Source organism: Pollicipes pollicipes, unplaced genomic scaffold, assembly GCF_011947565.3.
Source record: "Pollicipes pollicipes isolate AB1234 unplaced genomic scaffold, Ppol_2.1 Scaffold_7261;HRSCAF=8764_pilon_pilon_pilon, whole genome shotgun sequence".
NCBI classification, from domain to species: domain Eukaryota; kingdom Metazoa; phylum Arthropoda; class Thecostraca; order Pollicipedomorpha; family Pollicipedidae; genus Pollicipes; species Pollicipes pollicipes.
In genome coordinates, this window is record NW_023597054.1 from 15,725,022 (window position 1) to 15,745,112 (window position 20,091).

Consider the following 20,091-nt stretch of genomic DNA (forward strand, 5'->3'; position numbering starts at 1 on the left):
CATAAGACTGCATCTTTCTGTGCATTCCAGTCTTGCACCACAATTATGCACACCAATGTCAGGAAGCCAGACCATGATGACACCCACACCCCTTTTTAATCTCACAAAGTAAGGGCAGCTACCTATCAACTGCCAGAACAAAACAGGCCAACTTAAGTAACAGGACAGCATGTTCTGGCTGAAGTGAGCCAGATGAAGACACACTGAAGGTCACACTAGCACAGATTACCCTGTATTCTTTATAAAGGTAAACACATAGTAGCAAATGTCTAAGCATTTTTCAGATGCTTCATGCACTGCACGTGGTCAAATGCACAGGATAGATCAGAGCATTGGAATGCTCATATAATGCACTCAATCATGATGTGGGGTTGGCCCAGTGAACCTGAGAGAAAAATTCACTGCTGAGAATAGCAGCCTGATGCCTATCCACCTATTTACCTAAAAACCCGCTTGTTTTTGACACAAAGTTAATACAGGGACCCAATTTTGCAGTCACAATTTGGGTAGCTTATGTCCCAAGCACATAACTACATAACTTAACCCCTAGAGCTTGTTGCAAACTGATAACAACGTGCAAGTCCTGTCACCATCGAACACACTTAATTCAGCACTAGTGTCAAAATTATACAATGAGACTGCTACGGGACAAAAACATCAGCACGACACGTCACGGTTCAGATTGCTGCCAACAATATGGTGTATCTAAATGGAACGAGAACCTCTTACCTCTATAACAGTTTTACGCGCAGATGCTTGAACTGAACTGCGCGACCTGAAACTGCAGCAACCGACCCACCCCCCACCTACAACCGCGGCCGCGGCAGAAGTTCACACAGCAGGCAAGCTCAAGGTATTCGTAATTCATTTCTCTTCTCGAAATTGGATAAGGATGGGTGGTGGTTAGTAAACAGCTGATGAGACGACGTAATTGAAAGCCTATTCGCGTCACGTTTGTGGCGAATTTTGTTCCAACTTCAATTTTCTGAGCTAAATTTTTCCACATCCATGTGAATTAATGTAGCCAACCGCCAGATCTTACCAATTTTGCTGGCATGAAGTTTGGATCCGAGAGGTGGGACGGGAAGGGGAGGGGGTATTGGGATCATGCGCCCTTTTAAGTGGGGACGCACCTCCATTTGTGTTATCTTTATCTAGACTGCCTCGGAGCTTGGTGGCCACGGTGGAAATAGATGGTGGGGATGGGCGGTCGCCAACTCTAGGAAAATGTAGCATTTGATTGAAGAACTTGGTAAACCGAGGTGAAATAACTTTTATCCCAGTTCAATCCGTTCAAATTTCTCGGTCGATCCGACGTCACCGCTTAGGATGAGAGCACAGTTTTAAATCGTTTCCGTTGATGAAATGGCAAAGCGCTATAAAAACAAAATGCCAGAGGCCGGCCTCTCGCGTGATTCTGTCGTCCTCTCACATCCGCATCGAAGATTATAAGCCGAGTCCAGATCATGTGCTCGACCTCATAGGCGTCACATACTGGTGAAGCCCCATCCTTATATGTTATCCATCCGCACAAGATCTGCGAAACACGGTCGTCTACAGTCGCATCCACGCTGTACAGACGTATGTACTATATTGTATGGTGGGTTTATTGTCTTATGACACAAAATCACAGATGAGACAGTATGATACTCATGATAAATACGTCGCAATTGATGCAGTGAACAGACGCAACAGCACACATCAACCAATTTTCCAACGGGCATCTTATGCTTCTAATGGTTGAACGTTGCATCGAATGATGAAATGCTCTGTGCACGACAACAACCGCGAAGACGATGTCACAGCTGCGATCATGTACGCCAGTCGATACAACTGGCATAAATGACGCAAAAACGTGACGACCCCATACTAACGTGACATGGCATCGATTATTTGCAAGAGATGAACGTCACGACAGTGGACTCACAGACAGAGTCGAAATCACCCCATGTTTAGGCCTTTGCCAAAATATCGTGGCCAGACAGCCCAGCAATGCATTAAACGCTTGCAAACGATATTTGACCACAAACTGCATGACGAAGGCCTGCGCTTTAGTACTTTGTGCAACATACTCTGTTCCACGCTGTACGGTAACGATTACGCTGTTAGCTTCCACGCACCGTTTCAGTGCTCAACGCATTATCAGAGGAGTGCTGCACGTACACTTCGGACTCAACAGACAGACCAGCGAGCTGCTCAAAAATGGCAGCATGGCTCAACATGGCAATGCACCATGCCTAATGGCAGCGAAAAGCACCACTGTGCACCTGACGAATAGGTGTTTCCATTTGCCACATACAACAATGACCGACAGCCTCAAGCGTGCCCAGCCGATACATGTCGCATGTTAATATTTTGCACAAGTTTACGAGCAAGCAGCTTTACAATGACATAGGCCGGTCGCATGTATCGCGCACCAATGTTTACCCGCGTGTTAACCATCGCAGCTAACGGTCTCTTATCCGACTCAAAGCATGTGTGTCTGCACCACACAAGCGCACCAAATGCATCAACGTGCTCGAATGAAGTACCGCCAGTCGGCACGCCTCCACGCCGGTCAGCGCATAGACGGGCTCATCGCACACAAACACACCTCATACCGGGGAGCCACCTGTCGGAGAACACCGGAACTTGTCGTCCTTCGAGCGGTCGTACTCCTCAATAAACCACTGCTGGTTCAGATAGAACACCCGGGTTACGAGCTGATAAATGGAATATTTCGCCTTTATCTCGCAGTACATGCCGACAAAGAACGACGCGAAGAACAAGATGCCGCAGACCAAGGTGACTGTCTCGTTAGACGTGAGTTCCGCTTCGTCGTACGCCAGCCGCCGCTTTCCCGAATCCTGTCAAGCAAGACCCACTCGTTAGAAGAGGCACCACCTCATTCTGGAGTGCGGGAAGCTCCATGTAACACATACATGGTACACGCATGAACACAGGCGGCACGGTGGTAAAGGCTATCGCATCACATGCAATGATATTTCCAAACCTTGACCTTTCATTTCGAGTCTTAAGTTACAGGATAGTATATCTGCAGACATAAATAGCACGGCTCAGCGATAGCCAGTTCTGCTCTGCTCAGTGCAAGGGTGAGCTCTACCATGCAGGAGCCCCCAGCTGCCTCCAATAACCCTCTTTTCTTAACGAAGGAAAAGCTTCACCCAGCATTTCCACATCAATCGACAGAAGGCCCGAGGAAGCTTCGTTATCAGCCAATGATAGCGCACAAAAGGTGGGTACGTCATGCAGTCAGTTTATTTCACTGGCAACCTAGCCGCGCTGTTTACGTCCTTGAGACCGCCAATTAGTGCTCTCAATAGTAATGTCAGGCGCCTGACCATTCGGGGTATTGATTGAAAGATGTGTGAAGGCCCCATTCAATGTGTGCGAAAGCGTTCTGTTCTATGCATCTCCATCGGTTCTATCGGTTATACATATTTTTTCATGTTTTTGCAGATAGACAGCCATATGTTAAATGTCTGTCCGGAACATGCGCGGACAGTTCATCTCTACGGCAGGCATGTGTATATATATATATATATATATATATATATATATTTCTCTCTATCTATCCATATCCATATATATATATATATATATATATATACAGACATGCCGTTAATACAAACTTTTTGCGCATGTTCCGAACAGACAACTAACAAATGGCTGTGTATCTGCAAATATATGCAGATATATATCAAACAGATAGAACCGATGGAGACGCATAGAATAGAACGCTTTCGCACACACTGCATAATATACTTATATATTAATACATAGAAAGATGTATACATATACATAGTAATAGAAATGTATGTACGTAAATCATATATGAGCCCGCAGCGCACAGGACGCACCCCACAACTGGCGCTGGCTTTAACACTGCCTCACTCCTTTATCCGTCGCCCCGCCCTCTTCTCATCAGACCCAATGCCCTCGTTCGCGTGTAAACTGCCTTTGAAGTAACCACATACATCAAATCTCGTTTTCCGTCCAATGACAGGGCGTCAATCTGATGCTATGTCATCCGACATCGGATGACGACGTCGAACACGGAGCGCATTCGTTCCGCTTCAGAACGCCGCAGGGATCTCCTCTCACAAGTGGCATCGGACGGAGCCGAGGGGGTCCTAACCAGGTGAGCACTCTACCACGAACAGGTCGTGACCTGTATGTTCAGGGACTGCCCAGACGGGTGGAGCCGAGGAGAATCCTAACCAGGTGAGCACTCTGCCACGAACAGGCCGTGACCTGCATGTTCAGGGACTGCCCAGACAGGTGGAGCCGAGGGGAATCCTAACCAGGTGAGCACTCTGCCACGAACAGGCCGTGACCTGCATGTTCAGGGACTGCCCAGACGAGTGCAGAAGCTGACGCCACGCCAAGACCAAGTGCAAACGTGTCTGTCAGCCTGTCCATCGCGGGACATTGTCACAGACACATCTGCCGTGCGAGGAGAAGCACTCTTCACCCTTTTGGAGCCCGACAAACGATACAGTGTATCTCTGACAGCTCTGATCAGGTGGCATTAACATCACATGCCATCAGCGTCTCACGTGCCTGTTTGAAGCAGAAGATGGTGATGACGGCGCAGGTCACCATGACGATGGCAGTGATCACGAAGAGCGCGTGCAGCAGCTTGTCCCGGGTGGAGACGGCCGGCACGAGCCAGCGGCCGACGCGGAACCGCTTATGCCGCTGGTACTGGTACTGGCACAGCTCGCAGCAAGGTGGCCGCTTGGCCCGCCGACTGGACACCTCGATCCAGTGCTGTCGGCAGAGCCTGGCGTCATCGTCCGCTCCCAGGACGGCCGCGGTCGGCAATGCAAACCAGTGCAAAACATGTCTCGGTTATCTGGCATGTGGGGCAGCGACGGACTGACGCTGGGCGCTGCCAGGGAGATGCCTGCCGTATACATAAGTTTTTTTTTTAAATTTCTAGCGATATCGCTTCCGTACAAGCTGAACGAGTGGGTAGCGTACTAGTCCTATTTCGAGCGATAGCACTTCTACAAAAATGGAACAGGTGGGCAACGTACTAGTCTTAGATCCATCACCAGAAAGCATGCCCTATTTTCTGGACCAGAATAGGTCTGCCCGCCGATAAGCCGTGCTTAACCCTGTGTCACGCGTGCACATCACCCCAACCCCATTGTTTCAAGCTGGAGAGCGATCGACAGTGAGAATACGTCGACGTCCCGGCGCGAGAGCAGCGTGCTGCCGCAAACCGAACGCCCCAGCGGCGGCGCGAGCCCCGCTTGCTGTTTCAAAACACCAGCCAAGCGCGACCCGGGCGACACGTGGACCGACTGCACCCACCATGAGACAGGCGGTGTGTATGTACTGCATGGTGCCGGCGCAGCGACAGGGGGAGATCAGCTCCGCCCGTTCCTCGGACGGCATGTGGCAGATGCGGCAGATCGGCATCGACGCCGTCGACGCCGACGTGACCAGCGACGGCTCCGACAGGGCGTGCCGCAGCGGCGTCACCATCTCCAGCTCGTCGGCGCGCACGGCCGAAGCCGCCTCCTCGTCGGCCGCGCATCCCCGCGCCTCCAGACTCCAGCTGCGCACCCTGCCGGGGGGACCAGGAGCGTCAGCACACAGTGCCAGCTGTGGGCAGCGCGCCGAGCGTCAGCAAGGCACGGACTGTCAGCAGAGCACAACACGACTACGACTGTCGGCGGAACACAACGCGGTACCGACCGTCAGCGGAGGACCCGCCGTAGGCACTGCACTGTCAACAGAGCACAGCACGGCACCGAAGCGGAGCACAGCCGGCACCGACTGCGAGCGGAGCACCAATCGTCGGCACTGTACCGACTGTCAGCACAGCACAGCACGGCACCGACTGTGAGCGGAGCACCAACTGTCGGCACTGTACCGACCGTCAGTAGGGCACAGCACGGCACCGACTGTCAGCAGGGCACAGCACGGCACCGACTGTCAGCGGAGCACCAACCGTCGGCACTGCACTGGCTGTCAGCGGGACACAGCACGGCACCAACTGTCAGCGGAGCACAGCACGGCACCGACCATCAGCAGAGCACGAACCGTCGACACAGTGCAGGCTGTCGCCTGTTGGACCGAACACGGCAGGCACGGCACTTCGGCCGACTTATCGCAGACTTCCGGTGCGCAGCGTAAACACGGCGCGCTGTCGCAGCGCGGACCGTTACCAGCGACCAGCGTGACGGACCGTTACCATGGATACGCCACAGGCACGCGGTGATGGACGATGGCGGGCGTAACGATATCCTCCAAAAGCAAGGTGTTTTGGCTCATTATATAGGATGGTCTCCACGGGTAAACGACAATGGCTTGACCCTCCATACACGTTGTGGTCATCCCTCGTGTGCAGGCCATGGCGAATACAGTACGGCATGCTATATGCTAGAACATGTGTATCATTGGGCTGATTTGTTCAGCTTCGCTCCAGTTAACGACAAAAGCAGTTTTAGCTGTTTGCGGGTGTAAGTCGGTGATTGTGTTTCGCACGCCCCCACATCTCGGATTTCTTTTCAATAGCAGGCTCTTCGAAAAGAAAGCCAACTTCCTTAGTCTTTATCTCTTATTTCTGGACAAGACAGGGCTGAAATTAGCCCCATATCCAAATATCAAAGTGTCTTATGAACACAAAGCACCGATCAAATTTGCCCCCCCCCCCCTCCTATCAGCACAGCTGCCACATGCCCGTACACGGCCCATCAATGTCATTGGCACGCTCGAGTCAAGCGTCCCGCGCCGCCAGCGAACACCTGCGTCACACCTGCACCGAACGCCGGGCGCCCGGACGGTCTCCTGATGACTGAGGGCTGCCAGCGGCAGGGGTCAGTCACCTGCGTCAGGCGCGCCGCCAGAGCTCGTCGCAGCCAGCGGTCAATCCCAAGACAACAGGCCCGTGGCGGCACGCACCACTCATATGCCAAATGTGCCTGCGGCCCAACATCGCTGGTCGCCTGGCAACGTACGCTTTGAGGTTGTCAGGGGCATGGTGCAGACGCGCAGAACAAGACTAAAATTCGAGCACTTCGTGTTCTTTTTGACGAGGACACGCACAACGCCGGCAGCAGCGCCGCCGGCGCACCGGCGCGTGTTACGCGTACCGCACGCCTTCGTACGGGCGCGGGCACCACCAGCCGGCTTTCATTATCAGGCCCATGCTCCAGGAGGCCGGCCATGGGTTACTGAAAATGCGGTAACCACATAGTGTTTGTAGATTCTCTGACTAGCGCGATTGGGAGGACAGCAAAACAATGAATGGACGATGTCCATGCAGCAAACATCGCCGCGGGTCCGACCAGCGCGACGAACGCAGCCCAGAGGCGAATCAAGCGCAGACGGGTGCTGTGTGGGAGAAAACCTGTGATTACAATGGAAATGACTCCGACCAAAGCCAGTGTGCTCCCTTCCAGACGAAAGTCGCGTCTCCAACATGAAGGTGGGCAATGTGGAGGAGAAGGGCAAGTGTTCCATCTCGAACCTCTCAGATGAGACTCCACCGAATGCACAGTGAGACGTAACGAATCGCGTCTGGTGGCTGGCGAAACTCCTCCCCGGTAGCTAACGGCCGCGTCGCGTGCGTCAGCGCCGTTTGGCTTTGGGAGGGCGCGTCTCAGTTGGTCTCGTCTGTTAGCTGGAAGTGAAGCACTGGCTAGGGATGCGTCATGCGGTTCAGCGTAGTCCTCTGCCCTGACAACAGCAGCATCGTGTTCCGAGAAACCCAGCGGTCTGAAATGGGGGAGGCTGGCGTGCAGCCACCAGGTCATGCCAAGGAAAGAAAAACTGCACCGAATGGTCTTGCATTATGGCATATTAAATCGCTGAATGTCACACAATCATTGACCTAATGGTACGGGAAGGGAAAAGTAATGGCCTAGACTAGCTAAGGTACAAAACGACGGTGTGTAATTCTAGAATGTGGTCGCGGATAACTGTAACGATTAAATCTAAGCCCAATATTTTTTTTACTCACTACAAGTGTCGTACTTTGCGTCCACGCCAGCCCTTCAAAAGGACGCTACACTCGACATCTATGCTATTTCCGTACATGGCTCACAGTTCTCAGAGTGAAGCTATTTTTAGTTGTGTTAATTTGTGTCCTCAGCCCGCCTTCAGCAATGCTATAGCTTGCAATAAACCACACGTTTGCAAGCAATGAGCCATTTCGGTAGGGCAGACTTGGCGAATGCAAACCCATCTCGGCTGATGACACATTTACATGTTACACTTTTTCATTCTGTTCGGATGTTTCCGAAATCCGAATCCAATTATCAGTCTGTTGCTTCTCGTCTTATATATATACATATATATATATATATATATATATATATATATATATATATATATATATATATGTATATGTATATATATATACATGAACATACGCAAATAATATACATACATATATATGTAAAATGATTTGTATACACATATATCATTTCTTCTATATACCGTCTTCTGTAAATGCGATTTACAAACGGGCACACATAAGAAATGGCTGGGAACGAACGCTCAAGAAACAGCAAGAAACAGAAACACTTAACGTGAGACGCACCGAGAAAACAAACCGAGTGCTTTTCCGAACGCAACTCGATTCCAAATTTGCGTCGGCCCCAACGTAAATGCTTAACAGGTGGTGGCTACTAGGTGTCTACCAATTTAAATCATAGCTCGGAGCAGATGCGCGGTGTCCAAATGGTCTTGAAAATGGGACAGGAAACATTGGTGAAACAGCCAATCGTAAGTGATTGGCTGAATAAGAATCGTAAGTCTTATCGTGCGTGTTATGTGTGACAATGACGAGCGATGTGTCCCGACGTATTGAATTGCAATTATGTATAGGATAGATTATGTACGCACATATACAGTACGAAGCGTGTGGAAAACAGGAATTTTAGGAGGATAATGCAAATTTGAGAAATTAAGCTGTAACCAGATGCACAAAGGTGAAAAAGCAGCCGCGCAACATTAAGGAAACAAACATGCTCGTATTTGGACAGTTTGGAGCAAAATGCTAAGTCGTTATTGATAGCGACGTAAATACAAACACTGTCCAACCGCTGGTTTGAGTGGTCTGTGGCTTGTTCTGACCAAATAAGATACACGATGTCTGTTGACGAATAGTTTCGTCGAAGTCCAACCATTGCAAACTGCTCGTTTCTTGCGCAGTGCTTTTCTGCTCCCCAAAACTGTTGATTTTACGGTGTCGTACAGTAAACCATCCCGATCGTAAAGTACACAAGCGGCCTTCTTGCAATTGCAGCCGCATTGCATTTTGATGATTCTGGCTCTGCCCTGGATGCGGCATGTGTCTTTGAAAGATGATACGGAGATTTGCGATTCAGGAAGCGATATGGGAGGTCTGTCTGACTACTTTCTTTCCTCCTCAAAATCGTCCGTGAGCTATGTTAAACAGGTTTGGACTAGGCGCCTTGTGTGTCACAGTGCGCCCGAGGAGGCTTCAAGGGGCACATGTGATATTTAGAGCAAACACGGAAAAATCGCCAGCGGCCACAAAGCATCCGCATCCCACGCCACCACCCTCAGTTGGCAGCAGCGGCCGGCTCGGCGTGGCAACAGGTCGCAGCGGGCACCGGCTGATGGGCAGACCCGACTCCCAGGTGCAGCCCGCGGCGGTGATGTCAGGCCGTTTGGCGCGCCTCCAGCCGGATCCGGTCCGATCCGGTACGACCCGGTTCTCGCCGGGACGGTCATGTCCCTGCCGCGCAGCTCGTCGGCAGACATCACCGGAGGTGGGCGGGTCAGGCCGCCCCGGAGCCGGGCAAGCCCCCCGGCCCCACCGGCCGATGCAGCGCGTCTCTCCCTGCGGCACGCGTCGTGCCCCGCGCAGGTCGCCGGGTTCCCGGCCGGCGCTGAGGTCGAGCCCTGGCCGTGCCCAGTTTGGGTCTCCCTGAGCGCATATGCTGACTCCTCCCTGTGCTGGTCCGGTCTCCATGTGCTAAACAGACCATCCGCAAGCAGCCAAACCTCACCCGTGACCTCTGGCTCGCCATAGCGTCTTCTCCCAGCACTGGATCACATGACCCTGCCGCTCAGCCAACTCGTGAAGCCGCTGGAGCCAAACACCTTCAGGTTGGAACAGCGAGCACAGTTCAGGTCAAATGTGAAGGGGTTCGTTATACACAAGTGTACCTCGCGATTCAGACAATGCTGAGCAAAAATGGTAAGTCTAGCTGCGTCTCGTATGATTTCCCCATTTACTATGCAGATGGCTTTCCTGACCATGCCTGGAAGCCGGCGTACACCCATTCAGGCGTACTGCGCGCAGCCACCACCCTCCCGGACCGGACAAAGCCACCCTGGTACGGCCCTGGCGGCGTAGATGACGCGGAGAGAAAAACTCGTTTGCCGGTCGCGAACACGTGTGCCGCGTCCAGTTTCCCAGTCGCGAGTCTTGCCGCCGCGCAAACGGCAGACCCTGCCGCCGCGAACGGTAAACAAAGACTGCTAAGTTGGCGCACGGCCAACGGTACGCAGCCGCGGAGGGGGGAGGGGGAGGGGTGCGCAGCTGACGCACCGACGAGGCCGTCCACGGACGCTGCGTGCCAGGGTTCGGCGCGTGGCAGCGGGGCGGCTCCAACACCAACAGGGAGTTCATTAGACGCGATGGGGAAGGCCTTAGGCTGCAGGGACCCGAATATTCGCCAGTGAGGTTTGTGCGACAGGCGTCTGCGGCTCTTATATTGCGAGATGTGCGTGATATGCACGAGTCTACTATTTTTTTTTAAATTTTGGAACTACGCTTGGCTCTCGCTCATCCTTCAAACTATGTGACTTACATGCATTTGGATCCTTTCACACTTAGTCATGTTCGCACTGAAAGGACGATTAATTGCTCACTTTACGTGCTTAGAGCATCTTTTAGGGTGGGGTTTGCATGTGACCGACGGCGTTTGAGCCTCTGCCCTCCACCGACCGCGTCCGCCCGCACATTTCCCAACTTAACCATGAGGATGGACGTTGGGTAGGATTGATTAACTGCTGATGTACAACGAAAAAATACAGTTCTTCTTACAAGAACCCGATGGTGATGCATGGAATCGATCGATGGACTCGGTCGTCCTACGCTTTCTTCGCCCCAAACTTCCCCGACAAACCCGGCCGCAGGTTTTACACCGGCCTATGCTGAGCGAGCTGTGCCATCACAGCCGCCGATCGATCCCAGCCGTTACTCCCCTCACGCTGTGTCGAATCAGCGACCAATGTGCCCACGTGCTGCCCGAGCGCCGGCAGAGCGGCAAGGGCGCCGCGCCCCAAAACATTGACGTACGAGGCCGCCGAGATGCAACACTAACAAGCGGTCCGGGCGCCAGCCCCAGACATGGCCGCGCCGTGTCCGTGTTTCGGCGGTGGCGGCGGCCGCCGGCTGAGTCACGCCCGGGGGAGCCGGCTCGAGCCGGTGCACACCGCCCCGGGGCGCCGTGTCGTCAGACGCAGACTCCCTCCCCCCCCCCCCCCGGCGGCAGCCACGTCTCGGTCCGTGATCCCCTCCCCCCCCCCCCCCCCCGGCCGTCGCCGCGGGACTGGCCGCTGGGGCGGCTAGCGCAGGCGCGCTGGCGGTCGACTGACGTCACGCGGCCTCGCCGGCGCCTTTGTCAGGTTCTAGAGTCGGCGCCGACGGCGATGGGGACCGAGGGCGTTAGGCCGCTCCGGCGCCCTCCGCGCCCGTGCAGCGTACCATCACCGTGGTGCGCTCCCGGCCACGCCTGCTGGTCGTCCCGGGCGTGGCTACAGTTATCGTGGAAATCAAATCTGCCCAAGAACTCGGGCGTCCAAATGCTGCACGAATATTGTGATGTTAGAACACAGTTCGGAGCGGGCTATCACCACGAGGCCGCGAGCTGGCTTTCACCACGAGGCCGCGAGCTGGCTATCACCACGAGGCCGTGGGCCGGCTAACACCACGAGGCCGCGAGCTAGCTATCACTACGAGGTCCTGAGCTGGCTATCATCACGAGGCCGCGAGCTGGCTATCACCACGAGGCCGCGAGCTGGCTTTCACCACGAGGCCGCGAGCTGGCTATCACCACGAAACCGGGAGCTGGCTATCACCACAAGGCCGTAAGCTGGCTATCACCACGAGGGCGTAGAGTGGCTATCACCACGAGGCCGTGAGCTGGCTAACCACCACGAGGCCGCGAGCTGGCTATCACCACGAGGCCGTAGGTGCAGTCGGGAAGAAAACTAGTGGGCTTTCAGCGGCGGTTGTGCGCTGTGTTCGAGTCCCACAGCTCCGACTGAGAACAGCGCCCTCCGGGGCTCGTCTTCTCCCAGAATAATGCTGTGTGCAGTACCCATGGCTAGGCAACATTATTTAGTTTCTTCACCACCCAAGCATCCCGTTTCTCAGCCAGTTGGAGACGGGGGGAGCTTATATTCCTACGGCTTCGTCCACGAGAAGCTCCGAATTCTCTCGGTTCAGCGGGGGACTCAAAGCCAGTAGTCGGAGACTATGAGAAACTGACGCAGAATGGCAAACGACACGGGGCTAGACAGCCAAAACGGGAATTGGGTCATCAAAACCGGCACCGTGACTTTGATCTGTGAACAAAAATAAATAGCCCGTGGGTTACACCTTTTATTTCGTGCCACTTGGACCGCCAATACAATATTTTGGGGGGATATGGTCTGTCACACGCAAGAAGGATGCGAAACGTGTCGTCAACCATTGTGAGTAGTGACCGTACCTAAGCCATGCACTCTACTCGAGTCATCGAAAGTGAGCACAGAGCCATGTTAAACATACGAGTGAGCGGTGCATTTGTGTTTTTTCCATTGGCATGAGGAGTGAATTTGAGTTTTGAGGTAGGCAGAGATCTCACGCCCGGTGTTACCTTGGACCCGCCTCCGTCCAGCATGACAGGAATGGCTCGAGACTTTTGGGGCCGCCGATGAGCCGACATGCGGTGACAGCCCCCTGGATGCTGTGAAGTCCCATGCGCCGCTCAGGGCCTCCTTAAGCGCCAAGAGCCCTTTATATCGCCACGGCCTTCTGGATGCACATAGTCCTCTTAGGTGCCCCGGACCCGCCTCGTTCCTCAAGGGCCCTCTGTTCGCCCATGGGCGTCTCAGCTGCTCCCAAAAGTGGGCCAGTTTATACGAAGTCCTACCGACATGAAAAGAAGCGTGTAAAAGCAAATGGTTAGTGCTTTCCAGACAGTTCAATCCACGGGTGTCGATTTGTATTAGTTTGTGAGCCCCCCCCCCCCCTTGTTGAGCTGGGCCTCCAATGCTGGCTTGACCCCCAAAAACGGAATGCTATGAGAAAAGTGGATTAAAGATGAACATAACACAAAGACTATCTTCTTTGATCTCTCTGCGAAGTGCCGCCTCGTACCACTATAACAAAGAATCATGGTTGCTCTCATTGCAAGATAAAATCGTAACAGCTGAGCGGATAAACGATGCAATAAACTTCACACGATTAGCGCCATAAGGCACACAGCGGTTTGTGAGGTTGAAGTGAAAAACGCTGGAATATGGGGGTGACTTAAGTCCTTCATGGCTAACCCCGTCCCCGTTCCTCACGACCAAAATGCGTGCCGCCTCCCATGACCGTCATAGTAGAGCGCCATCAGTGCCCCAAGGTGGCCTCTAAAGGGGCACCTTCACGTGCCGATCAGAAGCGACGCATGCGTCCAGTGCCTGCTCCCTGGACCCAACCCAACGTCCGTGTAATGAAAATAAGGTGGGCTAAATCCGGTGAGAAAAATGGGAGGGGGGGGGAGGCTGTCGGGCCTTTGGTTCGGCCACCCCCATTAAGCTACAAAAATTGACACCCCTGATTTAATCCTAGGTCCGCAAGTTTGGGTATAATTTGGCTGATTTGAGCTGTTAACTAAAACTTCCGTACACCTTGGGCGCAAACAAATGCTGGTAAACAGTGCTGCTCAAAAGAGTATTTACGTTTGACTGCACAGCATACTCGAGACAGAAATTTGGGTGCGGATTTCGTTTCGTGAAATCAAGAAATACTCATCAAGCTTTCTTTGTTTGCAAGTTGGATGGTTCTACACTCTGGTCTCCATCATAGTTCTTCGCAACGAGAGTTATTCGTTTTTTTTTAAATATCGTGATCAAATGGTAACAAATTTGCCCAAAACATACGTTTCTTAAATTCGGGGTGGGAAGATGGTGGCTTTTTTATGCTAAACTGAGCATTATCACCGCCTCGGGCCTCTAGGTCCTGAATGCCCCAGCTTTCGAAAGCGATCTCTATCAGCCCTAGCTCAGGGTCCGCTGGCCGTGCCACTGAAGCAATCAATAATAAAACGGCCGTAATGGCTATCTCAACATAGCCAAGCATCCAGTTTTATGTTTCTATTAGGGTATACACATTTAAATGATCGGATTTTGACACAAATAACCGATTAGCAATCAGACAAATGCAAGGCAGGGCAGACAACACGCACGCCTCATCCTAATGGGGACTAGATTTCTTTCTAGAAAAGGCGGCTCACAGGCTAGATCGCTGGGCTAATGCAGCTTTTTTAATATCATGACCTCTCATGAAAAATGAATGTCATAGCATCCAATAAGGTAAATTATGCTGCGAGGCATTGACTGAAATTTGCTATTGAGGTATATGACCAAAGTAAACCGGAGCGACTTAGAAGATGCTTCTGTGGTATGCAAAACATTGCAGTAGGGCTGAATTTGATACTTGCACAAAATTCAGTGTTGTTGCCGCCATGGTTGCGAGTCTCCACAAGTTTGCGGCACGGCTGAAATTCGTGGAATTCAGTTTAAGACGCAGTAACATGCTATTTTTCTGAAAAATATTGCTGAAAAGATACTGCGCAATAGTATGCCGTGTTGCACAGTTAAACGAGAATGTGCTGGTCATCGCCCTAATACCGTGTTTCACAAAAATCCGACAGGATGCACAGCGCCGCATTGTCTCGTGCCTGGAGACATAACGTGCCTGTTCGATATTCCATGAGCCATGGTTAGCGTACGAAGCATTCTGTTGCAAATGGCTATGACATATATATATATATATATATATATATATACATATGTATATATTGATGCCATGAAAAACTCAGCACAAAGTTCGAGGACTGTATCGGTGTTTATAGGTACAGACTAATTCAGGTTATTTAATGTGTTAAAAATGTGTCATAAAAACCTGTTGTATCACCATCTATAATCGAGAAATTACTTCAACAAATTGCTGAAGTGAGCTCCAAAATTGGGCTCGGTAGCGTCCAAAAGGCTTAATAGAAGCACTGTTACTGAGTAGTTCATGTAAACGCATTTGACCGATTGTGCCACTGAGCGAGCTAATTTCTCGTCGTGCCACTTGTTGGAAGGGGAGAGGGAGCATGATTAGGTTCCAGGCCCCGGCACGATTCCTGAAGCTGATGAGCGCGTTCCTCGGACGCCCAGTTTTGGTGCGTAGACAAGACGTCTTCCTAACTGCATCGTGAGACTACCAGTTGGCCTGGACGCAGTTGACCTGGACCTCTGCATTTTGGAAATATATTATTCTTTGGTTTCGCGCTGCATGTCTGCATCGTATTTTCATTATTTTGCATATGCATTCCATCCGCTACATCATACATATATGCACCAAAATTATTAGCATGTGCACCGAAATCATCAGCATATGCAACGGCATTGTTAGCATATGCACCCAAGGCATTAGCGTATGCATCGAAATGATACACATATGCACCGGGACGATTATATTTCTCAGGGTCGCTAATCTTTATGCATATGACCTACAACTCACATACAGGCGGAATGTGTCACCTTTGGGACCAGAGTTCATCTTCCACCCATCTGCTCACCTAATGTCGGCGCGCTATGAGCCTCGCAGGCTGCGATCAAGCGCGAGGAGTATAGCGGCGTAACATGTTATATGGAGCCGTCAAAGTAACATGACGATTAGTTTTTCCACGCATCCTTTTTGAATGTAAGACAAGGGTGGCGACACTCCCTGCCGTTTCCCGACAACCGACAGCATCTCATATTACTATAACAACTGGCCTGTCATATTGGCCAGACAAGGTACAGGAGTAAAGGGGGTCCATATCGAAGTGTTATTCGATGTTGTCGAGAGACGTAGTCATCTTACACGAGCATATCAGCAGTCATGACCGTCATCTGAAGTCGATAAAAAGAAGCACCGAAATGGCCTTTTCGGATTTAAAGTCCTGCTCATGTACCTGAGATGCCACACCTGTGATTCGGCCGTCTATACCTCCAGAATTTGCTTAATGACTGTATCTGGAGAAGATTCTTTCCCATGGGCTTGCAATGCTGTGCCTTGCCAAGGAGCCTGTGGTGACGTCACGATGGGATTACCGGATAAACTTGGGGGGGGGGGGGTGGGAGGGGAGGGGGGCGCCCGGCGGATGGACGGATAACACAACTTGTGGAACCGAGCCCGGCGCCGCTTTTTCGTTCTCGAGTACGTGCATAGATAACTGCGGTGTTTCCTACTGCACATCACAAAACATTTCATATTGTAAGCCCTTCAAATTTAACGCTGCAGTATCCCTGCTAATTAGTGTTTGCAACATAGGTTGTCCACCTTTCCCTCATTCTGATTATTCGATTGACCATTTGGTTATTCTGAACCCCAATACTTAGTTAGCTCTGATCTGAACCCAGGGGTCAATCCAGGACGGTCACACTTCCCCGTATAACGAAACGGGCCGGGCGTTTCGACAGCGTGAGCTTCGTTGCATCAGTGTTTTGATGATACAACTTCGGCAAAACAAAATGTCACTGCTCTGCTTTTCAAAGATATTCAAGCCACCCGGCCGCATGCTGACGTCATATAACTTCGTTCAGTGCGACAGACGTCTTGCAAAGAACATTTCCCGACAGCCATAGTGTAGCTATTTTGCCAGTAGCAGATTCATTCGCCGATCACATAAACAGGGAGCGACAGGACGAGGGTTCCGTGCTTCCTGCTGCTTATTACGAGAAATAAACCGAGACGCTGTCCCCCAGCGCCATGCCTACTCGATGCCCATCCATGACTCGCAGCTACCAACCAGTGCCAATCGCCTGCAGCCGGGCACTGGGTGTACCCATGACAGCTCTCCGAGCGGGAGCTGGGCATCGATCTCGGGGCGGGGCAGGGGGCGGGGGTCGGCTTTGAAGCTGCGTGCCAAATGGTGCGGCCAAGGCCGAGAAAACAGGCGTCGTCCGCTGCTGTCTGGGGAAGTGACGTCACCATTGATGCATTGCTGGTGACTGAAGGGGTTGCATGGGGAGGGGGAAGGGGCGTGAGTGATCTGATCGTGAGTGAGGGGGCGTGAGCCGTCGCCACGCTGTAACTGGTATGTGCCTACAGATCATGTGTGCTGCGCTGGAAATTTTCCACACGACCGTAATAAATCACTCCAAGGGCAGGGTCATTTTATGGGGGCAATCATATCGTTGGTTTATTGCTTTACTGACTCATTGCGGCATAGAAACTTGTGAGCCTTGATCCCGCTTGCGCTGCTCATGTTCCCGTGTCAGCCGCGATAATCCCCGCTCGGACAGGTCGGAAGCGTCTTGAAAAAGATAAGACATGACCAGGAGAAGGTTGGACAACAATCCTTAGCCACGGACAGTCCGTTCCGTGCGAGGGACGCTGCTCACCTGCAGTCCTCGAGCGGCTCCACCTGTTGCGGGCAGCTGACGGTCGGCGGGGGCTCCACCGGCTCTGGCGGCTCCGGCTCCGGCTCCTGCTCCGTCTCTAGCTCCTCCTGCTCGGCCAGCTCCGAGTCCAGCTGCATGCGCACCAGGTCGGACGTGCAGGAGGTGACGGTGCTGTACACGCTGTCAGCCACGCCCTCCGACTCGCAGCCGGAGTCGGTGCTGAGCATACTGCTGAGGCTGGCCGGCGGCGGCGCCTTGCCCGCTAGGCCGTCGTCCAGCTCGGCCTCCAGCGTCTGCAGGCTGCCCCAGCGCACCCGGTGGTGCGCGGCCGGCGGCGGCGGGCTGGCGTCGACCGGCGAATCGGGCGAGCCGAGCAGCGGCCGCTGATCGCCGAGCGTCGGGACGCTCGGTACCAGCGCCATCGTCCGCGGCAGCTCACGACCTGCGCGCGACACAGCCGCCGTCACGCCAAGACCGCGCCTCCGTCACGCCTCCGTCACGCCTCAGTCACGCCTCAGTCACGCCCCGGTCACGCAATGACCACGCCGGGCGATGGTGCGCGTAACTGCGGTGCCACCCGCATAGCAACGTGGTAGTGAAGCGCAAGGCTGTGTCAATAACAGCGTCGCCAGGCACCACGGAGCAATGTGCTTTGCGGTTTCAGTGTTTCGTCAAGCACCGTTTCTGTGGTTGAGTGACACTGACCGCAACAGGAGGCCTTTCATTGTAGCTCAGAACGAGAACCATTGGATCACGGTTTCTGGAGACGAGACGACGGGACTCACGTCGAGGCTTCTAGGCCATGACTACATGGTGTCATCAGCGGGCATTACAGTGATCTCATGCAAGAACTTTTGTCTTCCGACCTGAGTTCCACAGGCTAGATGAAGAACAAAGCTCATTACCCATATTGCCACTGAAACAATGCTTCTTGGGAGTCCAATTAGCGCAAGCGCACCGCGAAGGCGCCTCGCGGACAAGTGGACCACAACCCGATAGCTAGACACCGCTGTCTGCCTCAAGGCTAGAGCCCGGATCGTAGAGACTACCTGGCCGCATACGCCACATGTGTCTCCCGTGTGTGAAACGTGTCCAATGCCATGCTTCTATGCAAAAACAATTTTTATTCTTATTTATGCGTTCTATTATATAATAACCGAAGCGTCCGTTCTGCTTATGTGTGTTGCCCGTAGCGTTTCGCCGGCAGAGTCTAGACGAGGCCAGCTGTGGAGCTGTTTTCACACCAAATAAGACCTGAGCAACCCTAGAGTTGACGTTTTCAACGCGTGGGTCGCATGTAACGCTTTCCAGGCGCGACTCTGCACCTCGCGGGGTCCCGACGGAGGCTGGCTGGCCGGATTGGACATGTGCGCTTCGGAGTTCAGAATTTCGAGCGAACGATCATAACACCAACAAGCACTAGATCATTGCAGCTATCACCAACCACGTCAAAGCTTTGCTGAATGAGGGGCACATCATGGGAGCATTCCCGCATTCGCGCATTCCACCGCATGTGGACTGTACGCGCTACATGCGCCAATCATGACAACAGCGTTTGCCATAGCGAGAAGGCGTGGGCTGCCACGCCGAATCTTTCCACCGCACCAGTCGGCCGAGAAGTGATATGTGAGCTTTAGCTTGATCGGTGTAGTCGCATCATGGCGTTGCTGACATGCCGCCCATTTTTCAAAGGAAGCACGCGACGTGTTTCCTTAACATAACATAGCAGGGAAACAGCAAACAAATTCAACGTTTCGGGGACCATCCAGACATGTGTCAAAACTCGACCCTTATCGCGGGAGCTCCGAGTGTCAGCACACAGGGTGAACACTGGTTTATTGTGACCAGGCTGCTAAGTCGAGGTGTTGTGAATGTCTATGTTTGTGTTCGGCGCGCCAATTTCGCCCCACCGTATACAATAAATCAGCGGGTTGCGTCGTGCTGGAGATCTTCATCAGATCTTCATAACTAAACTAGATATGTAAATGCAATCACTTGAATGCCGTAGTACTTCAATTCAACTACAAGCATTCGGAAATTTTAGCACTGCTCTTTCCGCATGACCGTCCGTAACTGGGCGTTATGATGTCCGAAAGTTTCGTCTCCTAGGCATGCAGCTGGAGCTTGACGAGAGGAACATTGCACAAGGATGTGCATTTCATCGTGTGACCAAAATGTTCCTCAGCAATATGCCCCAAACATCACTTCATTATAGTTTCATTCATTCCGCAAGCGAAAAACGAGCGAGGCATATGTGACGCGTAGCATACTGTGGATAAAATAAGTATTGACACGATGCAACTTGATCTTTTCGCCTGAATACGCTACGTTTACAGAACAATGCATGAAGTTTTTCAGTGCTCCTATCGGTAGGATTAGATAAGCAGGATACCCCAGAAACATGGAATTTGTCCTCAATATTCTCTAGTGCAAAAACTTGAAAATTCATCGAAGAACAGC

At 52.4% G+C, this 20,091-nt stretch overlaps 2 protein-coding genes across 2 annotated transcripts in view; both read right to left on the minus strand.

Moving 5' to 3' along the window:
- The window catches only part of LOC119112924 (uncharacterized protein C2orf42), a 12,953-nt gene extending 12,133 nt beyond the window's left edge, over window positions 1–820 (minus strand). The window contains exon 1 of the mRNA XM_037237228.1: window positions 730–820. The gene's annotated coding sequence lies outside the window, so the exon portion shown is untranslated. The remainder of the gene's footprint in view (window positions 1–729) is intronic.
- Window positions 821–1,588: 768 nt separating this feature from the next.
- The window catches only part of LOC119111849 (E3 ubiquitin-protein ligase MARCHF9), a 29,377-nt gene continuing 10,874 nt past the window's right edge, over window positions 1,589–20,091 (minus strand). The window contains exons 2-5 of the mRNA XM_037235678.1: window positions 17,632–18,073; window positions 5,323–5,578; window positions 4,564–4,773; window positions 1,589–2,846 (exon numbers count right to left, since the gene is read on the minus strand). Coding sequence (XP_037091573.1) covers window positions 2,595–2,846; window positions 4,564–4,773; window positions 5,323–5,578; window positions 17,632–18,053 — 1,140 coding nt within the window. The 5' untranslated portion in view covers window positions 18,054–18,073 and the 3' untranslated portion in view covers window positions 1,589–2,594. The remainder of the gene's footprint in view (window positions 2,847–4,563; window positions 4,774–5,322; window positions 5,579–17,631; window positions 18,074–20,091) is intronic.